The sequence below is a fragment of the Callithrix jacchus genome, chromosome 8 (genome assembly GCF_049354715.1).
Source record: "Callithrix jacchus isolate 240 chromosome 8, calJac240_pri, whole genome shotgun sequence".
Taxonomy (NCBI): Eukaryota; Metazoa; Chordata; class Mammalia; order Primates; family Cebidae; genus Callithrix; species Callithrix jacchus.
In genome coordinates this window covers 11,599,898-11,622,832 of record NC_133509.1, presented here as the reverse complement: position 1 = coordinate 11,622,832, position 22,935 = coordinate 11,599,898, and the positions used below count along the sequence as shown (strand labels likewise).

Here is a 22,935-nt window from a genome sequence, read left to right as displayed (position 1 = left end):
GTACAGTCCAATCTCCAGCGTAGAAACGCAAAGAACGACACGCCCATTGTTACTCCCCTACCTCTGATTGGCTGGATAATTTAAAGATCCAGTCGGTGATTGGGGGATTTTCTGCCTCTAGTATTTGAAAAAATTTCTAGTTTCGGAGCTTCGCATTCGGCTGGCTGCCATCGGCTTGTTCATCTGAGTGTCGACACGAGTGAGCGTCTGCCGGAGCCCCGAGGTGGGGAGCAAAGAGCCTGATTCTTCTAGGGGTTTCCCGCCGGGAGGGTGCAGACGAGTGAGTCAGCCGGAGGGAGCATGGATTCTAGAGTCCCAGGGTCCCCCGCGATTTCCCTAGCCGAATATTTTCCACCTCGTCCCCACCTTGGTGGTGGGAAGCGCCAGGGCATGGTAATCACACTGACTTTGACTACTAGCCGCTGTGGCTTATGATGGGCAAGTGAGTTTCCCTCTCCTAGCCCGTTTCCGCATCTGTACACCGGGAATAGTGAGACCTGCCTGCTGCATATAAGCCAGTGAATGTACCCGCAAAGCAGAAGGCGCTTATTACCTGGCAGCCCTCTTTGCGTCTCCCCACGGACAGTTCTGCTTCCAGGGGAGAGGACTCGGAGGATTCCTGTGCTGGCCCTGGGTCTCTGCGAAGGAGAATTCTTTCAGCGCAGGGAACCCATTCTTCTAATGAGGCCCTTGCAGGACACCTGAGGCACCCAAATCCTGGGTGCCCATCAGCTCCCGAATTGTAGTATAGTGTATACACACACACACACACACATATATATAATATATGCAAATGTATGTATATGTATTTTTTTTTTTAATTAGAGGATCTCGCTATGTTGCTATGTTGCCCAGGATGGTCTCGAGCTCCTGGGTTCAAGCGATCTTCCTTCCTCAGCCTCCCAAAGTGTTGGAATTACAGGCGCCCGCCACCACAACCAGCTAATTTTTGTATTTTTAGTAGAGACGAGGTTTCACCATGTTGGCCAGGCTGATCTCAGAACTCCTAACCTCAGGTGATCTGCCCGCCTCAGCCTCCCAAAGTGCTGGGATTACAGGCGTGAGCCACCGCGCCCGGCCCAGGGTACATTCTAAGAGTGGATTTTCGGTTAGCCCCAAAGTCCTTTCTCCGTCTCTGTGACCTCCTTGTGTTACCTGTGACAGTTCTCCTGATCCTGTGTGGCCTTGACGCTGTTCCCTGTCACGTCCTCTATAGCACCCACTACGTCCCCTGAATCCTCATGACCCCTGGGCTCCGTTCTCTTCGCAGACCTGCAGAGGCGGTGGCGATGCTTTCTGGCACGGAGGCGGCGGCAGGGGACTACGAGGACTCGGAGCTGCGGTGCCGTGTGGCTGTGGAGGAGCTGAGCCCGGGCGGGCAGCCGCGAAGGCGCCAAGCCCTGCGCACCGCGGAGCTGAGCCTGGGTCGCAACGAGCGCCGCGAGTTGATGCTGCGACTGCAGGCGCCGGGGCCCGCAGGGCGGCTGCGCTACTTCCCTCTGCGCGCCGCGCGCCTCTTCACGCGTTTCGCCGCTGCTGGGCGCAGCACCCTGCGGCTCCCGACTCAAGGCGCCCCAGGGGCCGGCGCGGTGCAGCTGCTGCTCTCCGACTGCCCCCCGGACCGCCTGCGCCGTTTCCTGCGCACATTGCGCCTCAAGCTGGCTGCGGCCCCGGGTCCCGGGCCCGCCTCTGCCCGCGCACAGCTGCTGGGCCCGCGGCCCCTCGACTTCGTCACCATCAGCCCTGTGCAGCCTGAGGAGCGGCGGCTTGGGGCAGCCACCCAGGTTCCGGACACCACAATGGTGAAGCGGCCTGTGGAGCCCCAGGCAGGGGCCGAGCCTAGCACAGTGAGGACCGGAAAGGGAACATCCTTAGGAGTGGATGTGCCATTGAGACCTAGAGGCCCAAGTTTGAGGGGAAGCCGGTGTGGGTATTTGAGGGCGTGGCTGGTTGTCTTAGATACCCATGGGACATCTGAGTGTGACACGGGTGTGGAAATGGTGCCTGTGGTCTTTACGGTGTAATACCTGAGACGGACTAAGACAAAACAGGAAATAGGGCCTGGCTACATTAAAAGAGAAAGCAGAGGCTGGGCGCGGTGGCTCACGCCTGTAATCCCAGCACTTTGAGAGGCCGAGGCAGGCAGATCACCTGAGGTCAGGAGTTCGAGACCAGCACGTGGCCAACATGGTGAAACTAAAAATACGAAAATTAACCTGTCGTGGAGGCAGGCACCTGTAATCCCAGCTACCCAGGAGGCTGAGGCAGGAGAATCGCTTGAACCTGGGAGGCAAAGGTTGTAGTGAACTGAAATTGTGCCACTGCACTCCAGCCTGGGTGACAGAGCGAGACTCTTCCTAAAAGAGAGAGAGAGAGAGAGAGCAAGCGAAAGCAGAGGAGACCTGAAAGGAGACTCCAGAAGAATGCATGGGCCCAGAGGAGAGGAGCTTTTGGAGAGAATAAAGTAGTCATTCATGTCCTGGGCAGCCAGATGAGGGGAACAAAGACTGGCAAGTTCGACAGTTTTTGTGGGCTGGGGTAGGTGAATCATAGACCACTAGGGTTTGACCCTCACTAAGCTGGTGAGAGGACAGAGATAGGACAAGAAGGGGCCCTGGCTAGGCAGGGTTTTGAGGTGAGAAACAGGTTTGTGATAGGAAGAGAAACTTAGGTGACTGGAAGGAAACTTAGATGACAGGATAAGAAGGGTTAGGAAACCGAGGGGAAGGAACTGAGGGAGCACACGGGGTGGTCTGCCCAGGATTGGACAATGGGGGTCTTCAGGGCACAAAGAGAGACCTGGACCCCAGTAGTTGCTGATAGGCTCTCCAGGCAAACCCAAGAGCTCCAAGAGATGAAGGCAGCAGAGGACAAAGGGCTACCAGGCCCAGCATTGCACATGGGCCAAGAAGGGTGGGGCAGTGCCTAGCTGGTGGGAGGATGCTCTGAGATAGCTCTTTTCCCCCCAGGAAGCCCCAAGGTGGCCCCTGCCTGTGAAGAGGCTGAGCTTACCCTCCACCAAGCCACAGCTTTCTGAGGAACAGGCCTCTGTGCTGAGGGCCGTCCTGAAAGGCCAGAGCATTTTCTTCACTGGGAGTGCAGGTAGTAGGGGCAGAGACGGGGTAGGGGGACAGTGGTGGGGTGGGATGGAGGAACAGGGAGCCCTATCTAACTTTGCCCCTGTCCAGGAACAGGGAAGTCATATCTGCTGAAGCGAATACTGGGCTCACTGCCCCCCACAGGCACTGTGGCCACTGCCAGTACTGGGGTGGCAGCCTGCCACATCGGGGGTACCACCCTTCATGCCTTTGCAGGTAAGTGGGAACCCCTGGGGCTTGAGCTAAGAGCAAGTCCACCTTCTGGGAAGGGAGAGAGGGGAGGTCTGCATTAAGAGGGTTTCGGGGGCGGGGCACAGTGGCTCAGGCCTATAATCCCAGAACTTATAGGAGGCCAAGGTAGGAGGATCGCTTGAGCCCAGGAGTTTGTGACCAGCCTGGGCAATATAGTGAGACCGCTTCTCTACACAGAATTTTAAAATTAGCTGAGCATGATGGTGTGTGCCTATAGTCTCAGCTACTATGGAGGTTGAGGTGGGAGGATCGCTTGAGGCCAAGGTTATAGTGAGCCAAGATCGTGCCACTGCATTTCAGCCTGGGTAACAGAGATAGACCTTGTTTTGGGGAAAAAAAAAAAAAGGGCCAGTCGTGGTGGCTCACACCTGTAATCCAAGCACTTCGGAGGCCAAGGCGGGCAGATCACCTGAGGTCGGGAGTTTAAGACCAGCCTGACCAACATGGTGAAACCCCGTCTTTAAAAAAAAAGGAAAGAGGGTTTGGATATTAGCCCAGGCTGAATAGTGTCACTCACAGGCATCGGCTCAGGCCAGGCTCCTCTCGCCCAGTGTGTGGCCCTGGCCCAAAGGCCGGGCGTGCGGCAGAGCTGGCTGAACTGCCAGAGGTTGGTCATTGATGAGATCTCAATGGTGGAGGCAGACCTGTTTGACAAACTGGAGGCCGTGGCCAGGTCAGTATGTTCAATGGGCAGCAGGTAATTACTGGGACCCGGTGTTCTTCCGTGTGCCCCTAAAGCACCCCACGCTCCTCCTCTCCAGAGCTGTCCGGCAGCAGAACAAACCATTTGGAGGGATCCAGCTCATCATCTGTGGGGACTTTCTGCAGCTGCCACCTGTGACGAAGGGCTCCCAGCCCCCACGGTTCTGCTTCCAGGTACCACTCACCTCCTAGCCCTGCTTTTCATGGTGGGGGGGTCTGCTCTGTTCCTTGACCCACCCCCACCCTGCCCCCACCAGGCCAAGAGCTGGAAGAGGTGTGTGCCAGTGACCCTGGAGCTGACCAAGGTTTGGAGGCAGGCAGACCAGACCTTCATTTCTCTACTGCAGGCCGTGAGGCTGGGCAGGTGAGCTCTGCTGGATGGGGAAGGGGCCATGGGATGAGGATCCAGGCACGGGCCAGAGTGGAACACAGGGAGGGATCCAGGGAAGGGGGAGAATGCTTGCCCTCAGGAGCAGGTACTCCATGCAGGAAAAGGAGCCTTGGGCAAGGCACGGGCAATTCAGGATAGACTGTAGTCAAGAGCTTCATGGCCCCAATAGGAGGTGGCCTCCCTCAGGGTTGGGTTCCTGTCACCTAGTACAAGTGCTGTCACAAAGTAGGTGTCAGGGAAGGAAGGATGGACAGACACAGGAGGAATTCAAAGATATTAACAGCCCATTTCACAGATGCAAAAACCAGGGCTCAAAGAGGTGAAGTGACTCACCTGAAGTCATGGCCAGTAAGTGGTTGGAATTTGTACCCAGGGCTGACTCCAAAACTCAAGTTCCTTCTGCTCTTAGAGCTTGTGGAATCCCTGGGTGGAGGAGGGGAGGTTGCAGACATGATCTCTCTCCAGCTAGAGCAAAAGGTTGAAATGTAACGACAGGAAGGGGAAGAGCCCACTCTGACATGCATGGAGGACAAGAGGAAGGCTGAGTGGCAGAGCAGGTAGAGATGGCTCCTAGCTGCTCCATCCTCCCGCTTGAGTTGGTGCTGGACCCAGGCTTCCTGGTGGAGGAAGGCTTGATACTGGGGAAATTAGAAGCACAAGCTAGATTTTTCACCTGAGGTAGCAAGCAAGTAGCTAGAAGAGTGTACCCTGGCAGCCAGTCTGGGTCCTGCAAATCTCCAGCCTGTGCTCACTCATCATAGCCAACGTACTCAGGAGCATTATGGGGCGGGAGGGTGGCCAGCTCTGACCTGGGGGCAGCACAGGAAAGGGTGCTCACCCATGATCAAAGCTCAGTATCCTGCCCCTGTTTATTCCCCATGTTTGGGGTCCAAGTGTGGAAGGCACAGGTTGGCCAGCTTGGGGGGCAGCAACTCTTCCCTGGTGCCCTCTTCCATTCCCAAGGCCTGACCCATGGCCTGCTGCCCATCCTGCCCATGTTCCCCACTTTCCTGCCGTATGGGTGGGCTCTGCCCTGACAGCCCAGCCCCCACAGGTGCTCAGATGAGGTGACCCGCCAGCTCCAGGCCACAGCTGCCCACAAGGTGGGGCGAGATGGGATTGTGGCCACGAGGCTCTGCACCCACCAGGATGACGTGGCCCTCACCAACCAGAGGCGGCTGCAGGAGCTGCCAGGTGAGCAGGGAACCTGGGCTGGGCAAGACCAGTGGGGAGGGGTAGTATAAGCAAATGTGGCCCCCAGGCAACTTGGGCCTCTGGGACCTAGGCCCCCAACCTCCATGGCCATAAAGGGTCTTATATTTGCAAATGCAATTGTGACTGACTTTGAGAGGTATGATGCTCTAAATTCCACAGCCCCGCAGGCCTGTGCTGCCTCTGCTCCACACCCCCGTGCTCTGGTCTGATAGTTTTTTTCTGGACACTGAGCCACAGTCAGTGATTTGTGATCTGTTTTTCTTTTTCTCCAGGTAAGGTACACAGATTTGAGGCTACGGACAGCAACCCTGAGCTAGCCAGTACCCTGGATGCCCAGTGTCCTGTTAACCAGCTCCTTCAGCTAAAGCTGGGAGCCCAGGTGAGTGGGAAGCAGGGCCTAACACCTGGGAACTTGGACTGTCCTGCATGGGCCTTCCTGATCCTTACCCCTCTGCCCAGGCCACTCCACAGCCAGTGGGCCCAGCTTTGACCACACTGAAAACCTCCCTCCCTCCTGTTCCCACCTACCTTCCCATCTTCAGCTTTCCACTGTTCTCCTCTTCCTATACCTGGAGGTCCTCCAAGCAGTGTTACTTTGGGCAAGTTTCTTTCCCTTGCTGAAGCTCTGTCCCCTCAACCCTAACTATGGGGAATGAAATACCTACCCCACACGGTTGTCTTCCGTGGTATACTCCACAGGTGGGAGAGAGTCCTGATTCCTCCCATGATGTTGGAGGTGGGTAGATTTCCTGTAGGTGCCAAAGGGCACCCGAAGGGAAAATGGAAGCACGGCGTATCTGAGAGGGGTGGCAAGACCTAGATGGTCCACAGATGTCCTATGACAGAGCTGATCATTTTCAAAGCCCTGTGATAGAGGTTGCCTTATTGATCCCTTACCACCTCCTTCTGGGGCATATGGAGCAAATGTTATTCCTCTTTGACATAAGGGAAAATTGCGACCGAGGAAGATAAGGCAACTTGTCCCAGGGGTCACAGGCAGCCTGTGGCAGAGCTAAAGATTGGGATTCAGTGTCCCCATGACAGCTCCCTGCCCTCAGCCTTGGAGAACAGCGATGGCTAAACTAAGGCCAGGCATGGGTAGGGGGGCTGCTGTCCATTCCTCTCTCTCCCTTGCAGGTGATGCTGGTGAAAAACTTATCAGTGTCTCGGGGCCTGGTGAACGGTGCCCGAGGGGTGGTAGTCGGGTTTGAGGCTGAAGGGAGAGGTGAGTGTTGGGAGGAGGTGGCAGTCCAACTTCCAGGCTTTGCAGCATGGCCCTGGGGAATGGTGGGGGAGAAAAAGGTTAGGAAGGAAAGCTCCAAAGGCCCCTGCTCCTCACCTCAGAGCCCTGAAGCAGAGCTAAAGTCAGACTGCTCTGTGCCCTCCTTAGGGCTACCCCAGGTGCGGTTCCTGTGTGGAGTCACCGAGGTCATCCGCACTGACCGCTGGACAGTTCAGGTCACCGGGAGCCAGCTCCTTAGCCGGCAGCAGCTGCCCCTCCAGCTGGCTTGGGCGATGTCCATCCACAAGAGCCAAGTAAGCACCAGGGTAGGGGGTGGGGACAGGGTGGGCAGAGGGAGGACAGGCATATTGGGGTCTATGTCTTTTTTTTTTTTTTTGAGATAGAGTCTCGCTCTGTCACCAGGCTAAAGTGCAGCGGCACAACCTTGGCTCACCGCAACCTCTACCTCCTGGGTTCAAGCGATTCTCCTGTCTCAGCCTCCTGAGTAGCTGGGACTACAGGCACATGTCACCACGTCCAACTTGTTTCTTGTATTTTTAGTAGACATGGGGTTTCACCATGTTGGCCAGGATGGGCTCGATCTCCTGACCTCGTGATCCACCTGCCTAGGCCTCCCAAAGTGCTGGGATTCCAGGTGTGACCCACTGCGCCCGGCCCAGAATAAACCTTTTTTTAGTGAGTTTCCCAGCCCACCTCCTCTCCCCTTCCTGGACACAGTCACTTCACCTCTGCCATCTCCTCGCCCACAATTTTCTAAGCCACTACTAGATAAGTTAAATTGTGTAAATTGTATATAACTGTTGTATAAAGTATAGATATAATGAATAATCAATCCTATTTTGCACAGAAATAAACCAGGTCTTAGAGAGGTGAAGGAACATGTCCCAGGTCACAGTTAGTGAACGGCAGCCTGGATTCAGCTCCACGCCTGCCTGACTCAGAGCCTGAGCTCTTTCCTTTCACTCCATCCTTCAACTTTTACCTGGATCTATGTCTCCCGGTCCCCTCCTACTCAGATAGTCACCTGCTGTCATGCTCTCCCTCTGTCTAGAGACTCTCTGGATGAGGAGATACAGGGGCAAGAGCAGGGCTGGTAAAGGGTCAGGCCTGGCTGGGTGCAGTGGCTCACATCTGTAATTCCAGCACTTTGAGAGCCGAGGCTGGTGGATCATTCTAGCCAACATGGTGAAATTCTATCTCTACTAAAAATACAAAAATTAGCTGGGTGTAGTGATCACACCTGTAGTCCCATACTTGGGAAGCTGAGGCAGGGATCACTTGAACCTGGGAGGTAGAGGTTGCAGTGAGCTGAGATGGCACCACTGCACTCTAGCCTGCGTGACAGAGCCACTCCATCTCAAAAAAAAAAAAGGTGGGGGTCAGGCCCCTATGGGGCAAGGGACTTCAGGCTGAGCTGGCTCCATCTGTCTCTGCGTCCCCCAGGGCATGACCCTGGATTGTGTGGAGATTTCTCTGGGCCGGGTGTTTGCCAGTGGCCAGGCCTATGTGGCCCTTTCCCGGGCCCGCAGCCTGCAGGGCCTACGTGTGCTGGACTTTGACCCCATGGCAGTTCGCTGTGACCCCCGCGTGCTGCACTTCTATGCCACCCTGCGGCGGGGCAGGAGCCTCAGTCTGGTGAGAGGGAGTCATCTAATTTGAGTTCTGTGACCATGGACTGGCTGGGAACCAGGACAGAGAGAGGGCCCAGTGGGACCTGGGGTGGGGGCAGCATAGCCCTCTGCTGGCTCCTTTGAGGGTGAGGGCAAGAGGGAAGAGATGCTGGCCCTGAGGCTGTGGCCCTGGGGAACAGCCCAAGTCCATGACTGGGCTTCTCTGGCTCTGATCCAGGAGTCCCCAGATGGTGACGAGGCAGCCTCAGACCAGGAGAACACGGACCCAAACCTCTGAGCCTCACCTGCAAAGAGAAGACAAAGGGTGGCCTCCCCATCCTCCTGCTCCCTAGTGGGCCAGGGCCCCAGGGAGTAACTGGAGGAGGTGGCCAGTGTCCCCTTCTGTATTTTTTAGGGGCTCTCAGCCTCCTGGCAGGGTTAAATGGAGAGTGCTTTCCACCCATGTGCTAGCCGTGTTTCAGTTTCTCTCACTTTTCCCTGGGTGAGCTGCTTCAGGGTCAGAAGTAACCCTTTCTGTGCCAGTCGAGAATGAGCATGTGTGGTAGCTGGTGTCAGAGGACAGCTCTCTGCAAGGGCTGGACACAGAGCTGCAGAGTCCTGAACACCCCTCCTTTTGGGCTGCAGGAGGGAGAGGCAGTGAAAACATGTGCTCTGGAAGTAGAATCAGGCCTCTCTTGGAGGGGACCTGGGGAGCACTCAGGCTGGATACAGCCTCCAAACAGAGAATGGAATTTAGGTGCGTCTCCACAGGTAGGCCCAGCCTAGCCCAGCCCAGCCCAGCCCAGAACAAACACCCTTCCGAGCCTAACCTGAGAACATAAGCTGCAAAATGTGTACCCATATTTTAAGCTGCTTTTTCAGGTGATGAATAGTGTTTGGGGACATTGAAATGGGTGTTCTCAGGTTGTATTTATTTTGGACAAATAAACTAGTGAATTGGTAAGAACTGTGCCTCCTGCCTCCTCCCTCTCCCTCTCACTTGTGCATATGCACACAGGTGTTTGTTTAGACCACAGTGGCTGAGATCACAGCACCCTTCTGTGAGGTGTTAGTATCACTGCTTGTAGGCCAGGCACAGTGACTCACACCTGTAATCCCAGCACTTTGGGAGGCCGAGGCAGGCAGATCACGAGGTCAGGAGTTGGAGACCAGCCTGGCCAACATGGTGAAACCCAATCTCTATTTTTTTTTTTTTAAATAGAGATAGGGTGTCACCATGTTGGCCAGGCTGGTCTCCAACTCCTGACCTCAGGTGATCCACCCATTTCGGCCTCCCAAAGTGCTGGGATTACAGGCCTGAGACACCATGCCCTGCCTTTTATTTTTTATTTTTGAAACCCCATCTCTAAAAAAAAAAAAAAGTGTCCCTGGTCATTTGAAAAACTGAGTTATCTGATGTTGCTGACTAGCAATGAACTTACTTTGTCATTTGGTGAAGGTGAGTTACCATTACCCAGTAGTCAGACACCGACATACTAGAGAATTCACGTGGTGGGAAATGAACAGGGCTGCTGTGTGTTGCTCCATTTGCTAGGAGCTCGGCTGAAATTTCTCAGTTGAAATTTCTCGATTCGAGCCTTGCTGGTCTCCCCAGCTTGAACTTTCTGATCATCAACAAACACCAGTTTTTCAAAACACCTGATGGAAATTGCCCAGGGGTCTTCATAGGCTAGCTAAAACTAAGATTCTCTTTTTTTTTTTTTTTTTTTGAGATGGAGTTTCGCCCTTGTTACCCAGGCTGGAGTGCAATGGCGCGATCTCAGCTTACCACAACCTCCACCTCCTGGGTTCAGGCAATTCTCCTGCCTCAGCCTCCTGAGTAGCTGGGTTTACAGGCACGCACCACCATGCCCAGCTAATTTTTTGTATTTTTAGTAGAGACAGGGTTTCACCATGTTGACCAGGATGGTCTCGATCTCTCGACCTCGTGATCCACCCGCCTCAGACTCCCAAAGTACTGGGATTACAGGCTTGAGCCACTGCGCCTGGCCTAAGATTCTCTTTTTGTGAGTGAAAAGGTATCAGTTCTGGGTGGTAAATACAGGTTATGGTGGAGGCATGCATTGGCAACTACAGGTGTCAGATTGATAAAAAAGATGCCCTGATATGGTAGCTCAGGCCTGTAACCTCAGCATATTGGGAGGCTAAGGCAGGTGGATTGCTTGAACCTAAGAATTCAAGACCACCCTGGGCAACATAGTGAAGCCCCCATCGCTACCAAAAAACAAGAAGTTGCTGGGCGCAGTGGCCTACTCCCAGTCCCAGCTACTCAGGAGGCTGAGATGGGAGGATCACTTGAGCCCAGGAGGCAGAGGTTGCAGTGAGCCAAGATCATGCCATTGTACTCCAGCTTGGGTGATAGAGGGAGACTGTCTCTTTCTCTCTCTCTCTCTCTCTCTCTCACATACACACACACGTGTGTGTACATATATATATATAAAAGTGCTTGCTTTGACAGCACATATACTAAAATTGGTGTAGTGGCTCACATCTATAATCCAAGTACTTTGGGAGGCAGTGGCGGGCAGATCACTTGAGGTCAGGAGTTCAAGACCAGCCTGGCCAACATGGTGAAACCCCATCTCCACTAAAAATACAAAAACTAGCCAGGTGTGATGGTGAGTGCCTGTAATCCCAGCTACTAAGGAGGCTGAGGCAGGAAAATTGCTTGAACCCAGGAGGTAGAGGTTGCAGTGAGATTGTGCCACTGCACTCCAGCCTGGGCGATAAAGGCAGACTCTGTCTCGAAAAAAATAAAAAAGAGGGCCAGGCATAGTGGCTCATGTCTGTAATCCCAGCACTTTGGGAGACCAAGGCAAGCAGATTGCTTGAGGCCAGGATATTGAGACCAGCCTGGCCAACATAGCAAAAGTCCATCTCTACTACTTTTTGTAAAAATACAAAAAAATCAGCCAAGCAGGCTGATGTTACAGATGTTGGCTCACATCTGTAATCCTAGCACTTTGAGAGGCCAAGGTGGGCAGATCATGAGGTCAGGAGTTCGAGACCAGCCTGGCCAACATGGTGAAACCCCCTCTCTACCAAAAATACAAAAATTAGCCAGGTGTGGTGGCAGGCACCTGTAATCCCAGCTGCTCAGGAGGCTGAGGCAGGAGAACTGTTTAAACCGGGGAGGCAGAGGTTATAGTGAGCCAAGGTCACACCACTGCATACCAGCCTGGGTGACACAGCAAGACTCTGTCTTGGAAATAGATAAATAAATATACAAATAAATAGGCCGGGTGCAGTGGCTCTCACCTATAATCCCAGCACTTTGGGAGGCCGAGGTGGACAGATCACGAGGTCAGGAGTTCGAGACCAGACTGGCAAAAATGGTGAAACACCGTCTGTACTAAAAATACAAAAATTAGCTGAGCATAGTGGCGGGCACCTGTAATCCCAGTTGCTTGGGAGGCTGAGGCAGAGAATTGCTTGAACCTGGGAGGTGGAGGCTGCAGTGAGCTGAGATCATGCCACTGCACTCCACCTGGGCAGCAGAATGAAACTCTGTCAAAAAAAAAAAAAGAGCAATGGTAATGTAAAATCACCAATTATTGAGAATAATAAAATCATGCTCCTTGCTGGGGGACAGAATCTAGGTGCTCAGAGGCTCATCCCATTCTCCCAAAAGCCAGCAGAGGCCTCAGTGCACAGGGAAGGAGGGCTCAGGGAATTTCTGGTTAAATGGTAGAGACCACAGGGGCTCTGTGCTATGGTGGTTCAGTGGGACTGCAGGGCTCAGACCTTCACTGTGGGCTTCATGGAGGAAGAGGCAGGGCAAAAGCCTGTGAAGAATTCGACCGATGGTTATGGCTCAGGAGATAGACCTGGTTTTTCTTTTTTTTTTTGAGATGGAGTTTCGCTCTTGTTACCCAGGCTGGAGTGCAATGGCGTGATCTCGGCTCACCGCAACCTCCGCCTCCTGGGTTCAGGCAATTCTCCTGCCTCAGCCTCCTGTGTAGCTGGGATTACAGGCATGCGCCATCATGCCCAGCTAATTTTTTGTATTTTTAGTAGAGATGGGTTTCACCATGTTGACCAGGATGGTCTGGATCTCTTGACCTCGTGATCCAGCCGCCTCAGCCTCCCAAAGTGCTGGAATTACAGGCGTGAGCCACCGTGCCCGGCCCTATACCTGGTTTTTCTTTATTTTTTTATTTTTATTTTATTTTACTTTATTTTTGTTGTTGTTGTTGTTGAGACGGAGTCTCGATGTTGTTACCCAGGCTGGAGTGCAATGGCACAATCTCGGCTCACCGAAACCTCTGCCTCCTGGGTTCAAGCAATTCTCCTGCCTCAGCCTCCCGAGTAGCTGGGATTACAGGCACGCACCACCATGCCCAGCTAATTTTCATATTTTTAGTAGAGATGGGGTTTCACCTCGTTGACCAGGATGGTCTCGATCTCTTGACCTCAGATCCACCCACCTCCGCCTCCTAAAGTGCTGAGATTATAGGCGTGAGCCACCGCGCCCGGCCTATTTTTTTATTATTGTTTTTTTTACGGCTGCCTCCTGTTTTATTGAATCAGTTCCTTATACATGTGCACTTCAGTTGCTTTCAGTATTTGCTCTTACAAGCAATACTTCAGTGAACAAAGGCAGCGTGTGTGTGTGTGTGTGTGTGTGTGTGTGTGTGAACCACATGGCTGTTTATTATTTATTTATTTATTTTTAATCCACCCCACAGAAAGAGAGCCTCAAAAAATTGGATTAAGACTCAGAATTGGCCGGGTGCAGTGGCTTAAGCCTGTAACCCCAGCACTTTGGGAGGCCGAGGTGGGTGGATCACGAGAGATCGACACCATCCTGGTCAACATGGTGAAACCCCGTCTCTACTAAAAATACAAAAAATTAGCTGGGCATGGTGGCGCGTGCCTGTAATCCCAGCTCAGGAGGCTGAGGCAGGAGAATTGCCTGAACCCAGGAGGCGGAGGTTGCGGTGAACCGAGATCGGCCATTGCACTCCAGCCTGGGTAACAAGAGCGAAACTCCATCTCAAAAAAAATAAAATAAAAAGACTCAGAATTGTTCCTCTCCATGGAAATCTTAGTAAAAGACTAAAGATTTATATGATTTGAAGAGAAACCAGAGTATGAACGTTCAAGCACTGGGTGCTGGCAGGCTGAGGCCGAAAAGGGCGTTAGCCCAGACCTGGTTTTTCATCTTCATTTTGATATTCTCCATCTGTGTAACTGTAGCCGTGTTACACAACCTCTCTGTGAGAATTTCCTCACCTATAAAATACCTATGAAGTGTCAGAGGAAGGGGTTCCTTTCACATAGGGTTGTTAGAAAGGCCAGCCACATGGCAGGAATCCCATCAGTAGCTGTTATTAATCTGTGATCACTATGATGTTTGTACAGCACAGTTCTGTCTGATTCCTATACTGGCTCCTGTGGCAGACAAAATACAGAGGCTCAGAGAGGCGCCAGCCTGGTCCCCTGGAGGACCCCTGACCGTCTCACTCTAGCCACCACCCTTCCTGACCTTGAGGAGTCAACTGTTTTTCTGTGGTACAATCCCTTTTCTCTCCTCCAAACAGAAGACACTGTTAGGAGCAGAAAACAAGCCCACCAGAGTGACTCCCACTTCCCCACCCTGCAAGTGTGCAACCATGGGAGTCTTTAAATGTGGTGCCATTTAAATTTTAGGAGCCATCTCTCATCTTCAGGGCCTGCACTGATCAGCATCCATAGGCAGTAACTCAGCCTGAGCTGTGGGATGGGCTGGGAAGCTTTCTGAGACTCTCCAGTTACCTCTTGCCAGGCCCTCTGGGCCCCTGCCACCTCCCTGTGGTGCTCCCAGGGAACCCTCTAACCACTCGACCCTCCCCAGTCTACGGAACCCTCCTTCTCTCTGCCTCTCCTTTCCCCCAGCATCATCCTCTCAAGGAATTGGACCTGCGAAGCAAAAGCCAGGAAAGACAGTGTCCTCAGGAAGCTTCTGGATTTCAGGCAAAGAAGCACAGGGAGAGCGATGCACGGTGGCTCACACCTGTAATCCCAGCACTTTGGGAGGCTGAGGTGGGTAGATGACTTGAGATCAGGAATTCGAGACCAGCCTGGGCAACGAGATGAAACCCATCTCTACCAAAAATACAAAAAATTAGCCAGGCATGGTGTTGCATGTCTGTGGTCCCAGATACTAGGGAGGCCAAAGTGAGAGGATCATTTGAGCCTGGGTGACAGAGGTTAGTTAGTCGAAATATTATGCCACTGCAACCCAGCCTGGGTGATGGAGTGAGACTCTGGCTCAAAAACAAAAACAAAACAACAACAACAAAAAACAAAGCACATGGAAAGGGGCAGACAGGAAGGGAATTAATAAAGAAATGAGGAAAGTAGAGAGCTTACCATTGGGCAACCAGCAGGATCTGCTACCTGCCCAAGAACACTGCCCTCATGCAGCAGGGTGTGGGTGGAAAAACTCCAACTGCTTTTTCCTGTTCTCTCAACAGCAACAATAATCAAGACAGACATGCCGGGTGCATGGCTCATGCCTGTAATCCCAGCACTTTGGGAGGCCGAGGCAGGCGAATCACAAGGTCAGGAGTTCCAGACTAGCCTAACCAGCATGGTGAAACCCTGCATCTACTAAAAACACAAAAATTAGCTGAGCCTGGTGGTGCCCGCCTGTAATCCCAGCTACTCAAGAGGCTGAAGCAGGAAAATGGCTTGAACTCGGGAGGTAGAGGTTGCAGTGAGCTGAGATCGCACCACCGCACTCCCGCCTGGGCGACAGAGCAAGATTCTATCTCTAAATAAATAAATAAATAACAACCACAGACAGACTAATGTGACCAAATGTCGGGATTTCTCCCCATCAACAAATTAAGCAATCAATTCTTTTTTTTTTTTTTTTTTGAGATGGAGTTTCGCTCTTGTTACCCAGGCTGGAGTGCAATGGCGCGATCTCGGCTCACTGCAACCTCCACCTCCTGGGTTCAGGCAATTCTCCTGCCTCAGCCTCCAGAGTAGCTGGGATTACAGGCACACGCCACCATGCCCAGCTAATTTTTTTGTATTTTTAGTAGAGACGGGGTTTCACCGTGTTGACCAGGATGGTCTCAATCTCTTGACCTCGTGATCCACCCGCCTTGGCCTCCCAAAGTGCTGGGATTACAGGCTTGAGCCACCGCACCTGGCCAAGCAATCAATTCTATAGTGAACACTAGCTGGGTGTCTTCTAATTTAATTCTGAAGCTATCTACCTGCAGGCAGCCTTAGATCCCACAGGTTGAGGGCTCAGTCCCCAAAACTGACAACCCCTCAGACACCAGTCGCAAGTCTGGGCCTCTGGAACTTCTGACCGACTGACTTCAAGCTGGGATTCCCAAGATCCCCCTTTGGGTTTGATTGATTTGCTAAAGCAAGTCACAGAACTTGGAAACACATTTATCACTTTATTCTAAAAGGATACATGGGGGAAGGGGCGTGGAGCTTCCCTCTCTGGGCAAGCCTCCCTCCAGTAATCTCCAGATGCTCAACTACCCGGAAGCTCTTAGAACAGTATCCTTTTGGGCCTTTTATGGAGACTTCATTACATAGGCATGATTGATTAAGCCACTGGCCATCAAGTTAACCTTCAGCTCCCTCCCCTCCCCGGAGGTCAGAGAGTGGAGCTGAAAGTCCCAACCCTCTAATCCTGCCCTGGTCTTTCAGATGACCAGCCCTATCCTGAAGCTGCCTGGGGGCTGACAGCCATCAGTCAACATCAGCATACAAAAAGACACTTATCACTTCGGAGATTCCAAGGATTTCAGGCGTTGTAGGTGAGGCAGGAAATGGGGATGAAGACTAAATGTATATTTCACATTACTGCAGGCTGTGCCACTGCTGATGGAGGCAGGGGGCACCCCTTGACTTCTGTTTCCTTCCTGGTTGCGGGGATTTCTCACTCTCCTCTCCTCTCTCCCACGGGAAGGCTGGAGTTGAGTTTGCCTGGTGGATGAGTTGGAGAAAGGCGTTTGTAGAGAAGCCACATCTTGCAAATGCACAGAGATGTGAACTATCCCTGATGGACCTATGGTCCACTTTAAAGGCTATACTGCAAGAGAAGGTGGGAGTGTGGGGAGGCTGGCCTGGCCCTGAGAGGGCTGGGCCCGGGGTAGGGGCTCAGCCCAGGGTGATCCAGTCCCCAGCTGGGAGGCAGGCAGGGGGTCAAGCTAGAGGGGCCAGGAGATGGCCTCAGAAAATAATCCTATGACCTGACTTGTCACAGTTCCTGCCACTTCTCAAAGACATTCACCCCTGGAGGGGGAGGCCCCTTCCTGCTGTCCCTCCACTTGCCTCCTGTGCCTCCCTGTGCCCTCCTCAGTGTCCTCTGGGATCTGCACCTGAAGGCAGTGAGCAATTTACCCGTCAGTCTCCCCGCTAGGATGAGACAGATCCCTTGTTCCCGAGAGACCCAGCTGAACCGTTTTTGTGTCCTCACTGCCCTCAGCAGGATGAGTTTTGAAAGTAGATGCTTCATTAAATGTTTGATAAATGAACGAAAGCTTGAACAGTGACCTGAGAGATAGGGAATGTTCACTCCCATTCTGCAGAGGAAGTAGCCGAGGCCTGGAGAAGTTCTTAGTGTCAGAGCTGGAACTAGAATAGGACCCTGTGCCCTCCCCTTGGTCTCCACAGAGCTGTCCAAATGGCATACGATGTTACGATGTGGAAAAGGGATTTTTTTTTTTTTTTTTTTTTTTTTGAGACGGAGTCTCACTTTATTGCCCAGGCTAGAGTGCAGTGGTGCAGTCTCACTGCAACCTCCACCTCCCGGATTCAAGCGATTCTCCTACCTGAGCCTCCCTACTAGCTGGGATTACAGGACCCCCTACTTCGCCTGGATAATTTTTGTATTTTTAGTAGAGACAGGGGGTTCCACCATCTTGGGCAGGCTAGTCTCGAACTCCTGACCTCGTGATCCACCCGCCTCGGCCTCCCAAAGAGCTGGGATTACAGGCGTGAGCCACCGTACCCGGCCGCGGAGAGGGATCTCAAGAGACTAACATGGCTAGACAGGCAGAGTGCGCACCTTCACCCTGTCTTCAGTGCGGTGCCAGCTAGACTTGACCCCATCCTTTCTGAGGTCCTGGTATATTTCTCCCATCTGCACTGGGCCTGTGACCTTACTCAACCCCCACATCCCAGAGCAGCCGGGCCCTCCCGCTCCCCACGCACCACCGACCACTAGGTGGCGCCAATTGGTCATTCAGTCACTTCCAAGGAACCCGAAAAGTCTTTGTCTCCCAGTCTCTGGACTGGCTGACGTGGAGTGCGTGGACACTTCAGGAGGTGGGGGCTGAGTTAGTGTAGAACAGGGAAGTTTTTAAAATAATCTTCCACCAGATTATCTGTTTTGTGCTCATTAATCCTCTTGGTTGGTTTTTGTTTTTGAGATAAAGCATTGAGATGTTTTTCACAATAACCCTGGGAGGTTAGGACAATTGTCCCCATTTTATAAAAAGAGAAACCTAATTTCTTTTTCCTTCCTTTTTTTTTTTTTTTTGAGACAGAGTCATGCTCTATCACCCAGGTTGCAGTGCAGTGGCGTGATCTCAGCTCACTGCAACCTCTGCCTCACGGGTTCAAGCAATTCCCCTGCCTCAGTCTCCCGAGTAGCTGGGACTACAGCGGCTAATTTGTGTGTGTGTGTGTGTAATGACGGGGTTTCATAGTGTTAGTCAGCATGGTCTCGAACTCCTGACCTCGTGATCCACCCGCCTCGGCCTCCCAAAGTGCTGTGATTACAGGCGTGAGCCACTGCGCCCAGCCAATTTTTGTATTTTTAATGGAGGTGGGGTTTCAGCATGTTGGCCAGGCTGGTCTCGAACTCCTGGCCTCAAGTGATCCGCCCGTCTTGGCCTCCCGGAGTACTGGAATTACAGGCACAAGCCACTGCACCTGGCTGAGAAACCTAATTTCTGAGAGGTTAGGTGACTTGGCCATGGCCACACAGCAAGCTGTGCCTGGAACTCAAGTCCCAGATACAGGGTCCTGGGTTTTTTACAAAGTCAGCAGACAACCCTGAAGCCAGATTCCTACATTTAAACACTGGCTTCCCGACTGTGTGACTTTGGTTATTCTGCTTAAATTTGAGCTCTGGTTTCATCGTTAGTGAAATGGGGATTACAGCCGATCAACCGTGGATGGAGTTAGGAAGACTGAAGAGATGGAGTCAGGCCAAGGACGCGGCAAACCCTCAAGGTTAGTTCTTATTTATTTGCCTTGATTATTGTCACCTGAAGGGGCCACCCCCCACCCCCACCCACCACCCCCTCTTGAGTGGCCTCTGGGGAATAACAAAGAGAATTAACAGCAGCCCATTACAAATGAATGCGGTCTTTCACAAAGCCTTCCTTCCGGTGTGGGCTCCTGGAAGACCTGGGCTGAGCCCACCCACCACGGGGAAAGGGAGTATGAAATCTCCCCACTCTGCCTCTCGCACCACACCTGAGGTCTGTGTCCTGGTCAGTTAGTGCACTCGGCATAATCCCCCCTCTTCTCTCCTCTGCCCATCTTCTTATGCCAGTGACTTCGACAACTCTATGGTGAAATGTTTAGATCTAGTTCATAGAGGAAGCCAAGGCTCACAGAAGGTGGGCGGTCCTAGGTCGTACAGCTGTAAATGGCAGAGCAAGGATGTGCACCCAGGTGTCTGAGGCCTCACCTCGATGTTCAGAGCCTTAGAAAGGACCGAGCCGGCGCGGTAGCTCATGCCTATAATCCCAGCACTTTGGGAAGCCGAGGCAGGTGGATCACGAGGTCAGGCGTTTGAGACCAGCCTGGCCAACATGGTGAAACCCTGTCTCTCTCTCTTTTTTTTTTAAATAAATAAATAAAAATACTTCCCATAGACAGGGTTTCACCATGTTGGTCAGGCTGGTCTTGAACTCCTGACCTCAAGTGATCCGCCCGCCTTGGCCTCCAAAGTGCTTGGATTACAGGCGTGAGCCACGACGCCCGGCCATAAAACCCTGTCTCTACTAAAAATACAAAAAAAAAAAAAAATTAGTCGGGCATGGTGGTGGGTGCTTGTAATTCCAGCTACTCGGGAGGCTGAGGCCAGAGAATCACTTGAACCTGGGAGGCGGAAGTTGCTGTGAGCCGAGATTGTGCCACTGCACTACAGCCTGGGCAACAGTGCGAGTGAGGCTCCATCTCAAAAAAAAAAAAAATAGAAAAAGAAAAAAGGACCGTACATGGGATGCTTCCTTTCCCCAAAACTCCGCAGCCCAGACTCCATTTACTTAAGATTCCAAGAGCATCACCTGCTGGGACATAAATAACAGGGAGGGGCCCCTGAGTCCTTGGCCCTGGCAGGCCCAGATGGGAGGGGTGGGGCTTGAGAGGCTTAGAAGGCAACCCTGAATAGGGAATTGAACCCCAAGTACCTGAGGAGGCCTTGGGGGGGGCCCTGTGAATGAGACAGTCAGCCCATCTCCCACTCTTCCCCTGCAGCTCCAGCTCCCCCTTCAGCCTCAGCCTCCAGGCAGATGCCCGCCCCGGGGGCACCCCCTCACTCCCTGCCCCCGCAGGTGTTGGGTTCAGTAAGCAGAGCCCCAGCTCATCTGGGAAGGTGCAGAGTGAGGAGGGCGTCCAGTTACAAGCTGGGGCTGAGAGGACAGGCAGGGGCAGCCTGGGGGCAGGGGCCAAAGGTCTAGAAACTGATGGTGGGGGCAGGTATCAGGGGAGGTCTTAACCCCCCACCCTGCAGACCCTATCCCCTTGCCTCTCAGAAAACCTTCTCCCCACACCTGGCATCCAAAGACCTAGGCATCTCCCCGCAGGCTGGGCCTGTGCTTGGTAAACTGTGAAGGGCTGTGCACACTCCTGGGAATTGTTGGTCGTTGTTCCTTTTAGTTCCACTCCTTTCTCCCCACCACCCAGATGGCCTCCTCTCCGCCCCTCAACCGGGCCCTAGCACAGCACTCCATGCCTATTTAAGGCAAATCTCCTGATCTTTTAAATAACATTCGCTCCTTGTGGAGAAGGCCAGCCAGGCCTGAGCTCAGGGAAAGGGGAGGAGACCCAAATATCCCATGGGGTGGGTGGTGGGGGAGCCTGGATGACGGAAGCGGGTATGTACTCCCCCTCCCAAAATGAGCCTTGAAAAGGTCCATGCCCCCATCCCCCAGTCCTGCCAGTCCCTCATTGCACAGGCCCTGGATTGGCTCAAACCCCTTCAGAGGGGCTGGGGCACTCCAGGAAGGCTAGGACGTGGCAGCCCTTGCAGGGGTAGGGGGAGTGAAGGGGGGATGTACCCTTGGCTAAAGAAGGAGCATAACTAGGAAGACTGGCAAAGGCCATGGAGGGTCTGGGGTTGGATGGACATCAGACCTCACAGCCTACCCAGTGTGAAGGATGGTCCAAAACTGCTCTTTGTTAGCGCCTGAGGCTCAGAGAGGCCAAAAAACCTCCTAGGGTCACACAGCCTGTGAGTGGAAGGCTCCGAAATCCAAGCTGGCAGGCTCCACTTTCTCCCTTCTCTGCCAGGTCTACTTATGCCAGGGACTGTATGTGTCACGACACATGACATCTAGGCCCTTTTCAGGTACTAGGTATCATTTGAAGCCCTGAGCACACATGCTTCCTCTACCTGCCTCCCTCCCTTCTGCCTCCTACTCTCCAGGCCCACCAGAGCTGCTTTTCCTGAGTCTTGGGTCCCTGACTCAGGCCTGCCCCACTCCTACTTCCTTCTCTCCCTCTTCCCCTCTTCCTAGACTTTCTTTCAAGAGGCTGCCTCCCTGGCCTCCCATCTAAGCATCGCTAATCCCCCTGTGGTCCTCACATGACTGAGGTGCCCTCTCCAGGGTTCAAAAAGTTGGTCAGGGATCTTTTACAGATCAGGTTGCCTCCTCAGGACCAGGCGCTCACTCCTCAGGCATGTGAGTCCCAGCAGGCTGGCCCCACCCCGTCAGGTTGGACGGGGGCTGGGGAACCACAGTGAGGAAGAAGCCCTAGCCTGGCCTTCCTCTTCTCACTGAGAGCTGAAAAGCCATAGTGATCGGTTGATCCAGTGGCCTCATGTCACACATGAGCAAACTGTGGCCCAGGGAATGGGAAGAAAGGCCCAGGGTCCCACAGTGAAACAGAAGCTGAGCTGGGTCTGACTGGAGCCCCTGACATCCTAAGGTTGGGGCTTCATCCTGGGAAAAGAGGGTTTATTATAGGAGGAAATTCAGCCACTGTCACTGCCCCAGTGTTAGGGTGCCTGTTGTGTGGGGTGGGGGATGGAGGTGCCTGGAGGTGGGAGTATGTAGGGTGAACTTTGTGATTAATGGGGGTGTGCTTGATCTTCTCTGGGTCCTTCTAGCCTGGCTCTACCATTAACCTCTTGTGTATCGTTTGGCAAGCCCTTTTCCCCCTTCAGGCCTCAATTTCCTCCTGTAAAATGGGTTGGAGAGATCTTTGAGATCCATTCCAGCCCAGACCTAAGGTCTCTCATGCATCTCCCATCAGCCCAGCACCATCCTGCCACCTGCTTCCAGGCTCCTGCCCTGGCCGAGGCCTGTCTCATAGCATGCTGACATTGCTCCGGTGGTCTCTGGCAGCCCTCTCATTCTCTCAGATAAACTGGCCCACACATTGCCCAGGTAATCTCTCAAGGCTTGGGAATATTCTATGGCTCCCATGGTCTCCCTCAGAATAGTATCTCTCAGCCACGCACGGCGGCTCATGCCTGTGATCCCAACACTTTTGGGAGTTGGAGTCCAGCCCAGACAACATGGTGAGAACTTCTCTCTACAAAAAATCAAAAAAACATGAGTTGGATGTGGGGGCACGTGCCTGTAGTCCCAGCTACTTGGGAGGCTGAGGCAGAAGAATCGCTTGAACCGGGGAGGTGGAGGTTGCAGTCAGCTGAGAGCACACCACTGAGCTCCAGTCTGGGTGACAGAGCAAGACTTCATCTCAAAAGAAGAGAAAGAAAAAAAATTAGCCCAGTGTGGTAGCACACACCTGTGATCCCAGGTACTTGGGTGGATGAGATGGGAGGATTGCTTGAGCCCGAGAGGTCAAGGCTGTAGTGAGCCGAGATTGTGCTCCTGCACTCCAGCCTGGGTTACAGAGCAAGCCTTGTCTCAAAATAAATAAATAAATAAATAAATAAATAAATAAATAAATAGGCCGAGCGCGGTGGCTCACCCCTGTAATCCCAGCACTTTGGGAGGCCATGGCAGGTGGATCACGAGGTTAGGAGAGTGAGACCATCCTGGCTAACACGTGAGATCCCTGTCTCTACTAAAAATATGAAAAATGAGCCAGGTGTGCATGCACCTGTAGTCCCAGCTACTAGAGAGGCTGAGGCAGGAGAATCCTGAGGCTTAAACCCAGGAGGCAGAGGTTGCGGTGAGCCGAGATCGCGCCATTGCACTTTAGCCTGGGCGACAGAGCAAGAGTCCATCTAAATAA

At 53.0% G+C, this 22,935-nt stretch overlaps 1 protein-coding gene, 1 long non-coding RNA gene and 1 other non-coding gene across 7 annotated transcripts; 2 read left to right on the top strand and 1 right to left on the bottom strand.

Annotated features, from left to right (window-relative positions):
* Positions 1 to 154: 154 nt before the first annotated feature.
* PIF1 (PIF1 5'-to-3' DNA helicase) lies at positions 155 to 9,478 on the top strand. Of its 5 annotated transcripts, none has more exons than XM_035258851.3 (13): positions 155 to 223; positions 1,271 to 1,847; positions 2,970 to 3,102; positions 3,189 to 3,314; positions 3,870 to 4,023; positions 4,112 to 4,226; positions 4,310 to 4,416; positions 5,498 to 5,637; positions 5,931 to 6,037; positions 6,796 to 6,883; positions 7,049 to 7,194; positions 8,345 to 8,536; positions 8,750 to 9,478. In XM_035258851.3, exons 2-13 carry the CDS (start codon positions 1,290 to 1,292, stop codon positions 8,807 to 8,809), a joined length of 1,926 nt encoding a protein of 641 aa, XP_035114742.1. In that variant the 5' UTR covers positions 155 to 223; positions 1,271 to 1,289; the 3' UTR covers positions 8,810 to 9,478. The 5 variants fall into 5 exon arrangements, 4 of the variants coding, with proteins under 4 accessions (XP_035114742.1, XP_078189479.1, XP_078189480.1 ...); XM_078333353.1 differs by having other exon boundaries at positions 155 to 280; XR_013520720.1 differs by lacking the exons at positions 155 to 223; positions 6,796 to 6,883 and having other exon boundaries at positions 1,267 to 1,847.
* A 4,035-nt stretch (positions 9,479 to 13,513) lies between these two features.
* LOC118145218 (U5 spliceosomal RNA) lies at positions 13,514 to 13,627 on the bottom strand. Its single transcript, XR_004730346.1, has one exon. It is a non-coding gene; the product is annotated as a U5 spliceosomal RNA (small nuclear RNA).
* Positions 13,628 to 16,192: 2,565 nt separating this feature from the next.
* Positions 16,193 to 22,114, top strand: LOC118144781 (uncharacterized). Its single transcript, XR_013520719.1, has 3 exons — positions 16,193 to 16,304; positions 18,641 to 18,729; positions 21,985 to 22,114. It is a non-coding gene; the product is annotated as an uncharacterized LOC118144781 (long non-coding RNA).
* The last annotated feature ends 821 nt before the right edge of the window (positions 22,115 to 22,935 follow it).

Excerpts from the sequence above, each read along its gene's own strand:
- PIF1 (XM_035258851.3), top strand. The coding sequence starts at position 1,290 with ATGCTTTCTGGCACGGAGGCGGCGGCAGGGGACTACGAGGACTCGGAG. Across the intron at positions 4,227-4,309 it reads CCCCACGGTTCTGCTTCCAG|GCCAAGAGCTGGAAGAGGTG; the intron begins GTACCACTCACC and ends TGCCCCCACCAG. Across the intron at positions 5,638-5,930 it reads GCGGCTGCAGGAGCTGCCAG|GTAAGGTACACAGATTTGAG; the intron begins GTGAGCAGGGAA and ends CTTTTTCTCCAG.